We start from the raw sequence: 16,829 nt of genomic DNA, 5'->3' as shown, positions 1-16,829 counted from the left end.
CGGCAGGCGGACTCTCAACCTCTGCGCCACCAGGGAAGCCCTGTGTCAGATCTTTAAATCAGGTTGGATTAATTATTTCAGGTGTAACTGTTCCTCTTGTACACTTTAGCAAAGAACATCCTTATAGGTGGAAATGTCCCCTCTTCATCTAACAACCAGGTCTGAATAGGAAATCTTTTTTTTTTTAATTTTTTGGCCACACTTCGCGGCAAGTGGGATCATAGTTTCCCGACCAGGCAACGAACCCGCGCCCCCTGCACTGGAAGCAGAGTCTTAACTGCTGGACCACCAGGGAAGTCCCCCTTAATCCAAATATCACAAGCTCATTGCTATTAGTTTCAAAACAGGTAGTGAATTCAACATATCTTTCTGACGCTTGATTTTTTTACTTCTGAAGTAGGGGAAAATATTATATTAGTAATGAATCTTGCACTTCCAACAGGTATTTCCATTGGATTAGAGACATTTAATTACTCAAAAACAAAGCATGCAGAGCTCATATACACAACTGCACAACAACAAATGAGTCACTTAAACTTATTTTAGGTTAGTATTTGGAACAGTAAATGAGCACCACAGAGGACAAAGTCAGCTTTTCGTTGTTACTTCTGTACTGACATTACAGGATGATTCAATTTGATTCAATTATAAAACAGGCATCAAAACAGCTTAATAAATGAAAAACTCTGGATTGGCCAGCATCTATTAGGCAGTCTAGAAATATTCCAAGCAGGAGTTGGAATATACATATGAATATCAGAATAATTGTACCATATACTGATTATGATAAGCATTTATTCCATTTGAATAGCAGTTCTCAGCTTTTTTGGTCTCAAGACCCTTTTACACTCTTAAAAATTATTGAAGACTTCAAAGAGCCTTTGTTTATGTGGGTTATAGCTATTGATATTGACCAAATTAGAAAATTAAAACTGAGAAATTATAAAAATATTTAATTCATTTACAACTAACCACAACCAACCATTACGTGCTAAGATAAATAACATATAACTATATTTTCCAAAGAACAGAATTAAACTAGTGAGAAGAGTGGTATGGCTTTGCAGATTTCTTTAATGTCTGGCTCAAAACAACAGGAAGTGTTAAGAAATGAGGTGAGCTGGAGAATACACATCCTCTCTAAAGGGGACAGTCACGCCTTTGCCCTGGCCAAATGTCTATGGGTCAGATTCTGCTTATGGGACACCACTCTGCAACATCTGAGGTCACCTAATTGTTCTCAAAAATCCCTTTAAGCCCTAATATCCTAGGTTTAGCTCAGAGGATATTTTAAACCCTCTGAGGGTAAGGGTAAGTAAAGGTTGATAAACGTTGTAATCTGGCATTGGGCAGTTAAGTACTCAGTTAACCTTTATTTAGCAAAATCTCGAAGAATTTAAGTCCACAAAGTGGATTGCTTTTATTTTTTTCATTTTATTTTTAAAAATTATTTATTTGTTTATTTATTATTATTTTTGGCTTCATTGGGTCTTTGTTGCTGCACGCGGGCTTTCTCTAGTTGCGGTGAGCAGGGGCTACTCTTCGTTGTGGTGCGCGGGTTTCTCGTTGCGGTGGCTTCTCTTGTTGCGGAGCACAGGCTCTAGGCACACAAGCTTCAGTAGTTGCAGCACACAGGTTCAGTAGTTGTGGCGCACGGGCTTAGTTGCTCCATGGCATGTGGGATCTTCCTGAACCAGGGATCGAACCCATGTCCCCTGCACTGGCAGGCAGATTCTTAACCACTGCGCCACCAGGGAAGTCCCTGGATAGCTTTTAAAGAGGACTGTTACTTTTTAATTCATTTTTCCTAAGCCATAAACTTTTATTTTCACTCAAAAATTGATTAAAAGTGAAGTCTGGGGAATAACTACAGCTAGCAGAAATCAGGAACTGCAAAAATTTACAAATTATGCAGTGATTCATTTAGCTTTTTTTGATATTTAAATAGAAGTGGCTGATTAGCACCTGGTTAGCTGGTATGCTGAACTCTATCTAGTAAGGAACCATCTGGTTAGCTGGTATACTGAACTCTATCTAGTAAGGAACCATCTAGGGTTCACCATGTTTAATGTGTGTAAAACTGAGCTCATTCCACCTTTACAAGCAAAATCCACACATTTCAGGACTGCAATTTTTTAAAATGTTAGCTACGCTTGTTACCTGTTTGTCAAAATTTCCCTACCTATAAATTTGTTAGTAATATATATGTACACACACTTTCTTTCAGTACAATAATTATCAAACACTTATCCAACACCATGCTAGACCTTATTGGGGCTATGAAAGAAATAAAAACAGGAGCTTCCCAATTAGAGTATAAAGTCTCACTATGGAAACAAGATACACATACAAAGTTCAATAAAACAAAACAGTATTAGAACGTATAAGAGAAATATAATCATAGGGCAACGTTTCTTAATCTTTGAGGGGGTCATAGACCCCTCTGAATGTGATGAAAGCTAAAGAGGTGGGGCCATGTTACTAAGAGGACTTTATCCTGAGGGTAATTAGTGGGGAGCTGCAAAAGGCTCTGAGCAGGGCAAGAGATAAGGCAAATCTCCCAGGTAATGTTCAGGATGGGCTGAAGGATTAGAGGCCAGGTTAGAGATGTGTTACTACTAACATCTCAGGATACAAAGCCAGAAGCATTTGCTTAGAGCAAATACTTGTGACGAGGGAACAAGTTATCGAACTTCTTACAAGCTGAGGTAGGTGGGATGTTAAAGAGATTTAAGGCAGCACATATTAATTTGCATGACTGTTGTGATAGTTCCCATTTTTATAAAAAAAACATTAAAACAACTGGCCTTTACATGGTAGTCTTTAGATAAATATTCGTTGAAAAATAAAAAAACTGAGCAAAGGATAAAAAGGTATGTACACTCCATTTTATAAAAGATAAACACAAAGTCAACCCATGCTTCCCCGTATGTGTATACTCACATAAACGATCTTTAGATGCCACGGAAGTAGAATCACAAATGTAAGGATACCTGGTTGACCTATTTTTATTATTTTTTTTTAAGATTTTTTTTTTTTTGATGTGGACCATTCTAAAAGTCTTTATTGAATTTGTTACTATACTGCTTCTGTTTTATGTTTTGTTTTTTTTGGCCGCAAGCCATGTGGGATCTTAGCTCCCCAACCAGGGACCGAACCCGCACTCCCTGCACTGGAAGGTGAAGTCTTAACCACTGGACCGCCAGGGAAGTCCCGACTACTCTATTTTAAAAAGGTTGGTCAGAGGAATGGCGAAGTTACCTCCCACAAATAAGAGTCAGAATATAATTTAGAGAAAATTCTATAATCTCTCAGCAGAGGGTTAAGACCAGGAACCTAGGCTCAAATCCATGCTCTGCAACTTTCCAGCAATCTAGCGGGGTGACTACGCCAAGTTATCCTTGACCCTCAGCGTAACAGGGATCCCAATACTCTTTGCCTCTACAAGTGGTGAGGAAGAACCAATGAGGTAAAACCTATAAAAGCACTTTGTGTAATACCTGGGACAGAGATTGAATCACCTTCATCGGCACTGTACTATCCATCGTACTATAAAATACAAAAACCCTCACTTGATTCCATATCCCCTTCTAGCTACCAACTCATTTCTTTGTTCATTTTTAGCAAAAAATCTCAAAAGGGCTGTCTAGACCCCTTGTTTGCAATTCTTCACTCGCACCTACTCCAATCAGGCTTTTCTAGCTAGTCACTCACCCAAACTGCTCTTGTCAGGGGCACCAAGCAGCACCCTCTAGCCAAATCCTGTGGTCAATTCTCAGCCCCTACCTCAAGTTCCTGGAGCTCTCAGCGGCACCCATAACTCCCTCCTGTAACTCTCTTCCCTTAGCCTCAGGCTCTCTTCCTACCTCACTAGTTGATCGGCCTCACCTCCTTGACTGCAAACACTGGCTGCCAGGCCTCAGGGCACAGCCCACTGACCGCAGCTTTCCTGCCCCCTCCCCAAGTGATTTTATCCAGACCAAGGAAGCTTAGTAACTCTCCAGTTTATATTTCCAACTAACTGCCTTCTACACATCTCCGTTTATATGCCTCATAGGCCTCTCCAACTTAAAACAATTCCAAACAAAACTCCCTTGCACTCCTCAAAAAACAAAAAGTACCCACTCTTCGATCTCAGTATATAGCACAAACAGATTTCTCTGGCTAGAAATCTTGGAGTTATGATAAGAGATCTTTCTCTTATACCCCATACCTAACCCATTTCCAAATATATCCCAAATACAATCATCTTCACCATTCCCACTGCAACCACTGTTAAGTTAGATCCCATCACTCCCCTTCTCAAAGCCCTCCACTGGCTTTCCCTTACAACTAGCATCCAAACTCCTTACCTCACCTACAGAGCCCTACCTGTTTCTCCAACATCATTTCCTGCCACCCTTTCCCTTGCTCCTCACTCTCCTTCAGCCATACCATCCTTTTTGAAGTTCCTGAAGAGGCAACCTGACTTTGCTTTTGCACCTGATGTTGCCTCACCCCAGAATTCTCTGTCCCCGAGCTGGGAATGGCTGGCTGGCTGGCTGGCTCCCTTATTCTTCATCTAAGCTCCAACTTCCCATTCCCTTATCTTGCTTTATTTTTCTTCACAGCATCATTACCACTTGACATTTTAAGTGTATTCTCTTCCACTTCGTTAGTTGTTTACTGTCTGTCTCTCCCATGTGAACATAAACTCCCTGAGAATAAAACTTCATCTGTTTTGTTCACTGCTGAATTTCCAATACGTCAAAGAGTGCTTTGCCAAAGCATGTACTCAAACGCTTGCTGAATAAATGAATGGTGGCCGGGTGTTAGCTAGGGATGTTATTTCAGAGTGAATAATGCTCAACGTCACAAAATTCTAACTCTGGTTTATTTCTGGAAATACAGCAGGGAAACATTCATAGCACTATTAAAAGGGAGTCTAATATTAAAAAGATTATCAAAGGGGCTTAGTATGGATTTCAAATAGCCCAAGAAAAGTTATACATTAAATTTTAAATATGATGATCTTAAGAAGAAACACAAATCTTCAACTCGGAGCTGGGCAGTCTGTGGAGGTCCTCTAAGAGCCCCCTTACCCCCAACCCCATGCTCCTTTACCTTCACACAATGTCTGTGCTGTACCTTTTCTTTTTCTTTGAATTTCATTTTCTTTCTTTTTTTGTTGTCTGACTCACTCTTGGAGCTTCTCAAGTTAGAGTTGTGACTCATTCAATTCTACCTCCCCAGAATCTGGTATGCTACCTGGCATGTAATGGTACTCAATAAATGTTTCCTGATTGAAGAAAAGGCAGTACCTCTTCCTTTCCTACTGTAACCTCTCTTATGGTCTACTGTGGCCAAAATATTGGACACTGATACCATATAACTGAGATACCTTAACAAAGATAAGGTTCTTTGTTTTGAGATAATTAAAATTTGATAAGTAGTTTTATTTTTTAATGAAGTGTGATCAAGACTTTTAGAGAAACTTTTTTTTTAATGAGGGAAAACTGTTTTTTTCCCCACACCACACAAGTCAAGGATTCTTCATTACAAATTGAACTTTGTTTCATAAAATATATATGAAAGCATGTTACTGATATTCCAAACCATTTAGAAACTGCATACAAAGTTAATACATCAATATTTTCTACAAAGCAAGAGCATTTAACTCCAAATGGCCTAACTCCAATATTTTCTACAAAGCAAGAACATTTGACTCCAAATAACCCTTGTTCTAGAACCTCAGGGGCTACCCCAGGGACATAAATCCAAATATTGGTGGAGTTCAGAGCTCCTGCAGACCTTGTGAGTGTATCAGTCACAGGGAGGACTTCATTCCCTCCCAAGTGGAGAGAATAAGCTCAAAATCATGACACGTTAAACAAAAGACTTCAGTGAATATATTAAAAATTAAATCCAGATATGTCAAAAACCAGAAGCATAACAGATCAGAAAAACGCAGTGATACCCTAACATATTTTCTTCCTATGGCACTTTAAGCCATTGAATCAAGCTAAATTTTAAGGTTCCTAAAAGTTGTGTGTTAATCTGACACCTAAAAGGCAGCTGAAGGAACAGCTTCAAGAGGCAATAGAGGATGTAAAAATGGACTCTTGTTAATCTTAATAAACTATAACTATTAAAAGGTTAGCTATGAAAATGTTAAGATAACTCTACCAAGGTGCTAAAATAACGCAGTAACCCAAGATTTTTAAAAAGAAAACATTTGTTCCTGTTACTTCAGAATTCTTCTCTCCAGAAGGATTTTTCCTGGATTTGTGTCAGTATCAAAAGTCAGCCAGTTTTTCTCCTGGCTAAATATAAACTGAAAAGTCAGCAGCTGCAGGATATTACAAAGAAAATATGACAACCAGGTTAAAAAAGTATGAATATTTGATAGGGTTTTACACCATGTCCTAGTAAAACATTTAATGCAGTAATTTGAAACACAGCAACATATTAAAATATTTGTGGTACAAAAAGGATTTTGAAGCCCTTTAAAACATCCTTTTGGGAAAAGCACTGCCACAAAGCAGCGGCTATTACAGCATGCCAATCTTGGAAAACCCTGGCCTGGCCTGGGTCTTGATTTAAAATGGCAGAGCCTCACAGGTTTCTCCGGGAGAGAAAGCTGCTAGTTGAAACTGGTCTGGTTGCCCATTCAGGGAAGACAGTGAACTGAGCTAGGAGTCTGGTGCTGCTACCATTCTGAAAATAAGGAGGCCTGGAAGGTGATGCACCTGGATTAAACGTTCTCGAAAAGTGGGCATAAAGTCAGGGGCAGGTAACTTTTGTTTCTGAGCAACTGGCAAGTGCAGTGCAGTCTGGGTGCCTGGTTAGGGCCTGTCCAGAGGAGCATATTTCTTCTCTCCTTCTACACAACAATGATTCTCCAAGTATGGTCCCCAGACCTGCAGCCTACACATCACCTGGGAACCGGCTAGAAATGTAAATTCTCAGGCCACACACCAGAACACTACACTACATTACACCATAGAACTATCGAATCTGAAACTGAGGGTGGAGCCCAGCAATCTAACAAGCCCCCCAGGTGATACTAATATATACTAGTTTGAGAATCACTGATCTGGGGGAAGAAACAGCGGCAATCTATCATTCTTTACAGTCTAGACAATGTGACAACAAACAGCTGGTGACAAGATGCAAGACCCTGTGTTTCTCTGCTGCTAGGGTGACCAAGGCCAAAGATCAAATTTTCTCTGAAAGGGGTGGAGACAAAGAATAAGGTGTGGTAAGTGCCTCAGGACAGTCAGGGAAGGAGAGAAAGAGTTAATTGTATGCTGAAGTCCGTCTATAAATGCCAACTTATCAGGACAAGAGCTTTCCTTTTTGAAAAGCTGAACAGGCACTTTTGCTTCTGCCCTATCAGATACAATGTTTCTCCAAATATGTAAATTTATATATTTGGCTACATCAAGATGAGACCCTGGATTAATTCACTGCAACATTCAATATTTATTGAGCACCTACTCTATGTCAGGGACTATGTGGGTGCTAGGGACATAGCAGAGAACAAGGATTATTCCTGCCCTACTGCAAAGGCACAGAAATGTGGAAAAACAAACAAGAAACCTTCAGATAAGGTTATGCACTTTAGAACAGAACAGAGATGTGATAATGAGTGAGAAGACTATGTTGAAAGGGGTGGGCAGGGATGGACTTTCTGGAGAGCTGAGACCTGAAGAAGGAGAAGCAGGCAGTCACAGGCAGGCAGAGCATTCCTAAAAGGGGAAGAGCAAGGGCACAGGTGTGCACATCACGCAAGCTCAGGGGTAGGCAAGGCCAAGGCCATGGAAGCCCTTGTGGGCCATGGAAAAGAGATGGATTTTATTCTAAGTGCAGCAGGAAGGGCTTTCTGCAGAGAGTGGCAGTTTCTGTTTTCTTGTCTGTAAAAAATCATTCTGCCTCCTCTACAGAGAATGGATTAGAAAAGGGCAAGACTGGAAGCAGGAGGCTTTTGTAGTCTTTTAGGCAAGAGAAAGGTGGTACTGGTAGGACAAGAACGACAATAATGCCGATGGAGAGAAGGAGGATTTGCCATCTATTTTGGGGTTACACCTACTGAACTTGTATGGGGTGAACGTGACAATGAAGAAAGAATCATACTTGGTGTCATTACTATCCACCCATGAAAGAACTAATCCGCCAAGGCAGGAATGTCAACAGACCTGCCAATGGCTGAAGGAACTTGAGATGCCTAGCTGGAGAACAGGCAATGGGGGGCTGGAAAAATGCTAATATGGACAAGGGCATATGTCCTGGAGCAGAGCTGTCCCAGTTCTGTACCCTGGTTTGCAAGTCACTGGCTCTGAGCTTCAGGCAAATCATTTCTCCTCTCTGGGCCTCAGTTTCCTCACCTTCACAATAGATACCTGCTTCAAAACGTTGCTGTCAGAAACGAGATGATGTATTTAATACAGTGTCTACCCATAGTTAGCCTTAGAAGTGCAGCTTAAAAGGAAGTCTGAAGGGCTTGCATGTCAATGAAGACAAGGACTGACTTTGTACATGACATGAGGGGGCCCTAAGCCCAACGAGTGTTGAGTTATTGAGTGTAAAGTATAAGCAAGAGCAAGAAGTGGCCTTCACTCTCATCAGACAGCACATTACCCAGAATGGGTAAAATGTGGCCAGGGATGCTGTAAAAAGAGTTCCTGCTACAGGTGGCAGACACTTCTCATTAAAGCCTGTTCTCTCATCAAGATTAAATACGCCAAGACTGAGGAAGAGCACATGCCTGAATCCATGCCTTTCCATTTCCTTCCTAAGGCACTGGAGCAGGTTGGGGAAGGAACTGGAGTCAAAACCCCCTGGGCTCTAATCTGAGTGTCACCACTCCTCAGGCAGCCGTCAGTCTCCTTCAGGAATATTGGGGGGCCAATACTTCCCCTGGTGAGCTCACTAGGTTGTGGAGAGTTGGATGAGATGACATAGCAGGTTAAGTCGAAGTACTAGGAAACCTCTAACCCACTTTACGTAATATAAAAGTAACAGTGTTAACATCTCTACTTCACCAAATGTGCTGCTCTATACTTCCCTGGGGCCTTTCAGAATTAAAGAGAGGATTCCTGGGACTTGCCTGGTGGCGCAGTGGTTAAGAATCCGCCTGCCAATGCAGGGGACACGGGTTCGATCCCTAGTCCGGGAAGATCCCACATGCTGCAGAGTAACTAAGCCCGTGAGCCACAACTACTGAGCCTGCGCTCTAGAGCCCGTGAGCTGCAACTACTGAGCCCGCATGCTGCAACTACTGAGCCCACATGCTGCAACTACTGAAGCCCGTGCGCCTAGAGCCCGTGCTCCGCAACGAGAGAAGCCACTGCAATGAGAAGCCCGAGCACTGCAACTAGAGAAAGCCCGTGCGCAGCAACAAAGACCCAATGCAGCCCAAAATAAATAAATAAAGGTGTCTACTCTTTAAAAAAAAAAGAAAGAAAGAAAGAAAGAAAGGATTTCTGACTTTATATCCTCTATTCTACATTTATCAAACTACTGTAGAGCTACACTTCAGCTGAGAGAGAGGGAGGGAGGAAGAGAATATGGTGGGGGGAAGAGGGTGGTTTTAAAGTTATTGTGAAGGGAAAATCATGATCATCAAATTGACCCTGGCAATCCATAAGAGGAACAATAGATTGTAGTGGCCCAACAAAGCGTTTCCCCTCCATCACTAGAGCAGACTGCTGTTTCTTCAGCTGCGTACAACATGAAGAAGTTCTCATGAAAGCAGGGCCCATGTTGTACAAAAGGCACTTAGCTACAACTGGCACAAGAAGATGCTCACACAGTGAGACACACGGAAACGAGACCAGCTAAGAGACTACCGGTTCTCATCTGCCAGCGCCAGCTCCAGCTCTTTCTAGGCAACTCCCTTGAATGGAATGGAAGACTACTAACCTCCACTGCCCATCTGGTTAAATGTTCATAAGAGGAGTGAGTGTATGCAGCCACTCCAACGTATGCAAATTTAAAATGTAAAGGGCTTACTTTGCTGGCACTCCATTTCTGGTTTACTGTCAGGGCAGCCTGTGGGATGCTGGGTGAGAGGAAAGATCTGGCAGCCAAGGGCTACTCTTTGAGGCCCTGCAATCCTGGCCAAGGCAGGAGGAAGTCACCTGTCACAACACAAGCATCCTGAGGATTCCAGTGGGTTTTCCACAGTTCCACCCCTCTAAGATCTATGAGGAAATCACACACTGCAGAAGCAAAGGAGGTGGGAAGCTGCTGTCACCAAGTGTTGAAAGCAGTGACCACAAAAAACTAAGTTCAGCCCTTACAGGAACTCAAAGGCTTCACAGCTGTTTCCTGGCAACCAGGGGCACAGATTAATCAAGAGGTTTGTTCTAAACCTAAGGAAGGCCTCAGGGCCCCTGACCACACCTGAAAGACTTCTCAGGGTTAGAAAGCAGAGAGGCCTGTACACTCATTTTAGTTTAACCCAAATATGATCTTTCTGCTCCCTCCCTTAGCACTCTGCACTCCTCTTACTGCCTGGGAGCAATGGTCAGATCTTGTCATTCCTCTCTTTTTAAGACTCTCATTCATTCATTCAACAAACATTTACTGAACGTTTACTTCAGACCAGGTACTTGTTCAATGGCTTTCTTCCACACTGAATAAAATCCAAACTCATCTCTCTCTCCAACTCATCTCTTTAACAAGCCTCCCTTGCACACGGAGGCCTTTAGCTTGTTCTTTCAACATGCCAAGCTCAGTCCTGCCACAGGGCCTTTCCACTCAGCCTCCCCGTCCCCTGCCTGTGACGCACACTGTTGGCTCCTTCCATCATTTGTCTCAGTTCAAATACCCCCCCTTGGAGAAGCCTTCCTTGACCACCTCTCCAGATACTACATCACACAATTTCCCTCATAGCGTTTACTGTTATCTGAAATCTTAATTATTTACTCCTTTAATGGGCTTCTGACTTGAATAGAAGCTCCTCAAGGACAGGGGCTATGTCCATCTTGTTCACTATTCACAATGGGACACAGCAAATTCTTAATAAATACCTGCTGAATAAACAGACAAAGGAGTTCTGGGAAGCCCCTTATTTATTTATTTATTTATTTGCAGTAGGCGGGCCTCTCACTGTTGTGGCGTCTCCCGTTGCGGAGCACAGGCTCCGGACGCGCAGGCCCAGTGGCCATGGCTCACGGGCCCAGCCGCTCCGCGGCATACGGGATCCTCCCAGACCGGGACACGAACCCGCGCCCCCTGCATCGGCAGGCAGACTCTCAACCACTGCACCACCAGGGAAGCCCCTGGGAAGCCCATTTTAAGGCACCTCAAAACCTCTTCCATGTTATCGAAACCATGCCAAGTGCTCTTGTATGCCACTAGACAGCAGCTGACGATGGTTTATCTGACCACCACAGCATTTATGAAGCACTCTTCAACTGGCAGGGCTTCAAGAAGTTAGAATTAAGGAGCTGTTAAACCGGATTACAGGTAGCCAATCTCAAGTGATTGCCAAGGGGCTGAGCTGCAAAGCCATCACAACGCTGGCTGCTGCAGGCACAGTGTACCCCCAGTTCAGAGCAACCTGGCAGGGGTGTTAGTCTCATGAGACGTTTCCCACAGCAGTCTGGCCTGACTCAGCCTCTCTCTTCTGAGAATGTCTGTAGCAGTCTCTTTGTAAATGAACTGACTCAGCACTGTTCCAACTGAAACCAAACCTAGGAAAAAGATGTGTGGTTTCCTCATCCTCCAGGAAGACCCCACTGCTTTAAGTGTAAAAGGCAGCTTGGGGTAGGTGACTTCAGTCAGATCCCCTACTTCCAATTCCTTCTATTCCCACTCTAACAATCAAACAAAGATGGCCCCTTGGGATACTAGAGGAGTAACATCCTGGAAAGACAGACTCCCCTCACCCTGCTCGCTTTGGGTCACCAACCCTCTCCTAACAGTGCTGCTGCGGCCTTAAACAGCTGGAGGATTTCAGTACCCAGGCAGGTGGGCCTGTTCATTTCCTCCATCAGCCGTCACCCACTGTCACCTCTTCTGGGAGGACTTCACTGGCCAATTTCACTGCCAGGCACCTCAGGGGACACCCTCCTCACCAAAAGGGGGACACTCTGTTACTCCCAAATTCTGCACTTCCAGAGTCCAACTCTCTTGCCTCATCAGCCCCTCTGCGGGACCTTCCCCACGCAATCATCACCCTGCCTCTTCCAGAAGGCCACCTGAGTCCATCCCCTGATGCCCAGCTGTGAGTGTTAGCTCTGAAACAGACCCTTCAGGATTTGATCCTCTGGTGCATCTCAGGAACACTGAGCAGTGAATCCAGTCTCAAAATCAATGCTCCTTCCCTTTACCTACCAGGGCCTGGAAGAACTCCCCCTGGCCCACAGCGCAGCCCCCTCCTTCCCTCTTGTACCTCAGCTTTCTTCTCCAGTCACCCAAAACTTCCCATTTTATTTGTTCCTCTCCCCATAACCCATCCAGCCACTGGGGAACTGCTGAGCTGCACTCCCATATGTTACCAACACCCGAAAGAGTGGGAGAGAGACAGTCTCCATAAAACAGACACTCCTAGGGTACGCTTTCCTCACCCAACAAAGGAGATTTTTCTTCTCTAAAGAGAACATCTCTGAAACCTGGCCTTTTCCCACTCTCACCCACTGCATGGGGCTCCCTTCCCCAGACAGACACCTCCAGGGCTCCCAACTCATCTGTTCTTCACCCAATATCGCAAGCTTCCACTAACCGCCCTGCTCGGAGCTTGCCTCCTAAAACCTAACATCTACCTCCAAAACTAGGCGCCTGGTAACGATGGGGTCATTTCACTTTCAGCTGCTCCAACCAAATCCCTCTGGAGTCTGAAAAATCCCTTTCCTCTTCTCACGTATCCTATGGAGATGCCCTTCATCCCCCCCAAAGTAGCCACCCCAAGACTCCCCCTTTCTAATCAACATAAAAATTTCCTCAGCTAACCCAATCCCCCAAACGAACACTGGAGCCCTGCCCTTTACCAATGGGGGATCCTCTCAGTCACCCCTCAGGATGCTGTTTTCTTCCCTCATCCATCCTGAGGGGCTTCTCCTAAGTCCCCGCCAAAAGGACATCCCAAGGCTCCTCCCCCCACCCGGACACCCAGCACCCAAATAAAGGACTTCCATCCATTTTGGGGCGCCTCCTCGTTCTCAAGGGGACCCCTCGATCTCCCCTAAAGAGCCGCCAGTCCCGATCTCCTCGGCAGTGCCTCTGGGCTCGCCCCTCACCCGCTCTGGCCGCTCCGCTGCGCCGCGAGACCCGGCCCTTCCTCTCAGCAGGGCCCTCACGCCGCCCGGGGGAGCCTCTGGGCCTCGCCGCGCCGCCCACAGGCCCCACAGGCCCCTCAGGCCCCCGCCCGTGCTTCCGGCCACCGCCTGCTCCTCCTCCCCACTCAGGCCGCCTGGGTCGCCGCCACGGTGCCCAGGGGACAGAGGCATCGCAGAGGCCCTGGCCCCGCAGCAAGGGCCTTCGCGGGTCCCCGGCCCCCGGCCCGAGCCCATGCCCCCTCGGCCGGCCGGGTCCGGCGCCCCCGCTCACCCGAGCCCGTGGTGGCTGCCATCTTGCGTCGCTGTCGCTCAAAGGCCGGCCCCTTCTTCACCCCCCACCCGTTCTCCGGGCTCTTCTGCGCATGCGTGTGCGCACACGCAGACGCCTCCGCTGACGCCCGCTCCGCGGACTGCGCGACCAGTTGCCGGGAAGGTATTTTTTCCTGCCCTTTTAGAGAGAGGAAATGTTTGCGTGCGTGAGGGCCCAGCAACCTGCAAGGCCCTCCAGGCTCTGGTGCGAGGGAGGTATTGAGGTGCTTGGTGGGGAGGGCAAGGGGGATCAGACTTGGAAGGCTGTGACTGTGAAAGAAAAAGAAAAGAAAGCTTTTAAAAAGCGCCTATTGTCACAACCTATAATGGAATATAATCTGCAAAAAAACCCCCACCAAAACCCAAAAACCTGAATCACTATGCTGTATACCTGAAACTAACACAATATTGTAAGTCAACTATACTTCAATAAATATAAATAAATAAATAGATGCAAGTTTATAATATTTTTAAAAATCACCTATTTTGGGCTTCCGTGGTGGCGCAGTGGTTGAGAATCCGCCTGCCGATGCAAGGGACACGGGTTCGTGCCCCGGTCTGGAAGATCCCACATGCCGCGGAGCGGCTGGGCCCGTGAGCCATGGCCGCTGAGCCTGCGCGTCCGGAGCCTGTGCTCCGCAACAGGAGAGGCCACAATAGTGAGAGGCCCGCTACTGCAAAAATAAATAAATAAAAAGAATAAAAAGCACCTATTTTGCCTGGGGCATTTTCCTATCTAGTTGGATCCTCACAACAACATCTCTACCAGGTCGGGCTTAAAGTGAAACATGAAGGCGAGAGGGGTTAAGCCATTTATCTAAACTCAGCTGTTAAATGACTGAGTCAGAATTTGAACCCAAGCCAGATGTCTTGCTTCCAAGATCGATGCTCCCAGGCCAGAAGGGGCTTGTAGAAGGGCAGCTAAATGATTTGGGGCATTAAGGTGGCAGGGAAAGCATTCACTCATTCATTCATTCGTTCACTCTTTCACTCAATCCATTCATTCCATCGAACAAATATTTACTAAGCATCTACTATGTGCCAGATGCTGTCATAGGTGCTGGGGATGGATATACATCCCTGAAGAAGCAAGCTCCTGCTCTCATGGGCTTAGATTTTAGTCGGAGATAGGAAGCAAATAAACAAATAGGGAAAAACATAACTATAATAGGATAGAGAGTAAACCAGAGAAGAAGTGGTCAGGGAGGGCCTCCTATGGAAGTCATATTTCAACAGCGACCTGAATGATGAGAAGGAGGTAGAAGGAATGGCATGTGCAAAGGCCCTGGAAACATATACTTGCAAATGTTAAATCCAAGAAGTGACTCCTCTATGACAAATGGTCTGAGAAGCTCTTATATGGATATGGAAACAGGCTGAGAGAGGTGAAAGGATTGCCTCAAGGCAACACAGCTGAACACTGGCTGAGAAATGACCAGGACTTTCAATACAGAGGAACAAGGAAGCTGGAAGCCTTCACCCAGTGCATCCAATTCATCACCTTGTTCTGACAGAATGCCTCCTAAGCATCTCTCTACTCCATCCACTTGTCTCCCACTTGGATGATCCCAGCAGCCTCCATTCTTGCCCCCATGTTCCATTCACCTAAACCTTTCAGTAGCTCCCCATTCCCATGGGATAAAATACAGACTCTACAAATTGAGTGACCAAAGAATTATCATCCAACAAGACAATCAGCAGATTGAAAGGGGGCCTAGTATGACCTTACTGGGACAACAACCACGAATCTCCAGGGCAAACCAGGATGGTTAACCACCCTACCCACAATGCCCTGCACCTAGGCCAGGACTAGGATGGAGTCAGTGAGGGGTCTAGGGCGCCAAATTTAAGGAGGCTTTCACTCTCCGATCCAGGCTCTGCACTTGCACCACCCTTCAAATGCGAGCCTCCCTAAAATCTGCACCCTGGGTGCCTCACTTTCTCCCTTCCCTGGCGCTGCCTGCACCTCTGAGACTTGCTGTACCTCTCCAGTTACACTGGCCCTTTTCAAGGCCTCTGGAACACATGTCCTCTCCCTCCTCACGGCCATTGCCTGTGCTGTTCCCAGTCATTGCCCGCTCAGGGAAACTTTCCTTGATTTCTCCCACCAAATTCAGCCATAATTGACGCTCCAAGTGCCACGTGCATCTTCTTCCCAGCACTGGCGACATGGAATCATCTTGACATTATTCCGTGTATCACGTGATTCAAGTTTACCTTGAAGAGCACAGAAGATATTTGCCCTGGACTTTGGGTCACTGTAAAAAGTCATACAGCAAGTGGGAAGCATTTGGGCTCCTAAGGTGGACTCACCTCTGGCGTGAAATTTTCTGGGTTCGAGTCCTCCTTCACCACTCACTTTGCTGTGTGACTTGAGGCAAGGGACTTGAGCCTCTCCTGGCATCAATTTCCCCTTCTGAAAAGGGGGATGACGGTATCAACCTCATAGGGTTGCTGTGGGGATAAAATGCGTTGATAAACGCTTTGGCACCGAGAGAGAAGGGGACACTAGAAGAGCTGACATTTACCAAGCTGTCATATCCACCTTTTAATCCTCACAACTCTGTGCCACAACTCCTAGGAATATCCCCAATTTAGAGGTGAGAAAACAGACTCAGAGATAACAGGTGGAGAAGTGACGATTAAAACACAAGCCTCTTGTCCATGATGCTCATAAATGTTTACTTGCGTAGATTCTTTGGTTCCCGTGGGGAATTTCTGTCAAGCAAATTGACGATAAAGCGAATTTCTACACAGAGCGCCTCGCAGGAAGACTAGATTAAGCACGGCAGCCCGAGGCATGCTGGTAATTATAGTCCAGCGGGGTCGCGGAGCCTGCTGGGAGTTGTAGTCCTCTCCGTACTAAAGCGCTCTCGGAGAGGCTCCGCCCCCTCCCCGGCGGTCGCCGCCAGTCCCCAGAGCGGGATTCTTCTGGCCCCTGCGCCCCAGTCCCTCTCTGCCCTTGAGCTGGTAGTTTCAGCTGTCGCGGATGTGAGTCCTGTTTTATCGGATTCGTGGGAAGATTAAAATGGCTAATAGAACTAAAGAATTTAGAAAATGGCTTGACAGAGCGAGTGCTATATATTAGCTGCTGCCATTATTACTACAATATTATTATTATTATTTCCTCAATGACCCTTGCAAAGTAGCTGCTGTTATCTCCACATTTGTCAGATGTGGAAACTGAGACTCGGTGGAGTAAGATGGCCTTCCTAGGGTCACACAAGAAAGGAGTAAATTCAGGTTTGTAATCCA

At 45.6% G+C, this 16,829-nt stretch overlaps 1 protein-coding gene across 2 annotated transcripts in view; it reads right to left on the bottom strand.

The window, feature by feature from the left end:
* Positions 1–15,993, bottom strand: part of UBE2V1 (ubiquitin conjugating enzyme E2 V1) — a 34,453-nt gene extending 18,460 nt beyond the window's left edge. The window contains exon 1 of one of the 2 annotated variants that reach the window (XM_079946467.1): positions 15,888–15,993. In XM_079946467.1, coding sequence (XP_079802593.1) covers positions 15,888–15,978 — 91 coding nt within the window. In that variant the 5' untranslated portion in view covers positions 15,979–15,993. Of the gene's footprint in view, positions 1–13,536; positions 13,746–15,887 lie in introns of those variants that run through there. The other variant, XM_079946465.1, reaches the window with a different exon arrangement.
* Between the last annotated feature and the right edge of the window lie 836 nt (positions 15,994–16,829).

The sequence above is a fragment of the Stenella coeruleoalba genome, assembly GCF_951394435.1.
Source record: "Stenella coeruleoalba genome assembly, chromosome: 15".
Taxonomy (NCBI): domain Eukaryota; kingdom Metazoa; phylum Chordata; class Mammalia; order Artiodactyla; family Delphinidae; genus Stenella; species Stenella coeruleoalba.
This window is presented reverse-complemented; position numbering and strand designations above follow the sequence as displayed.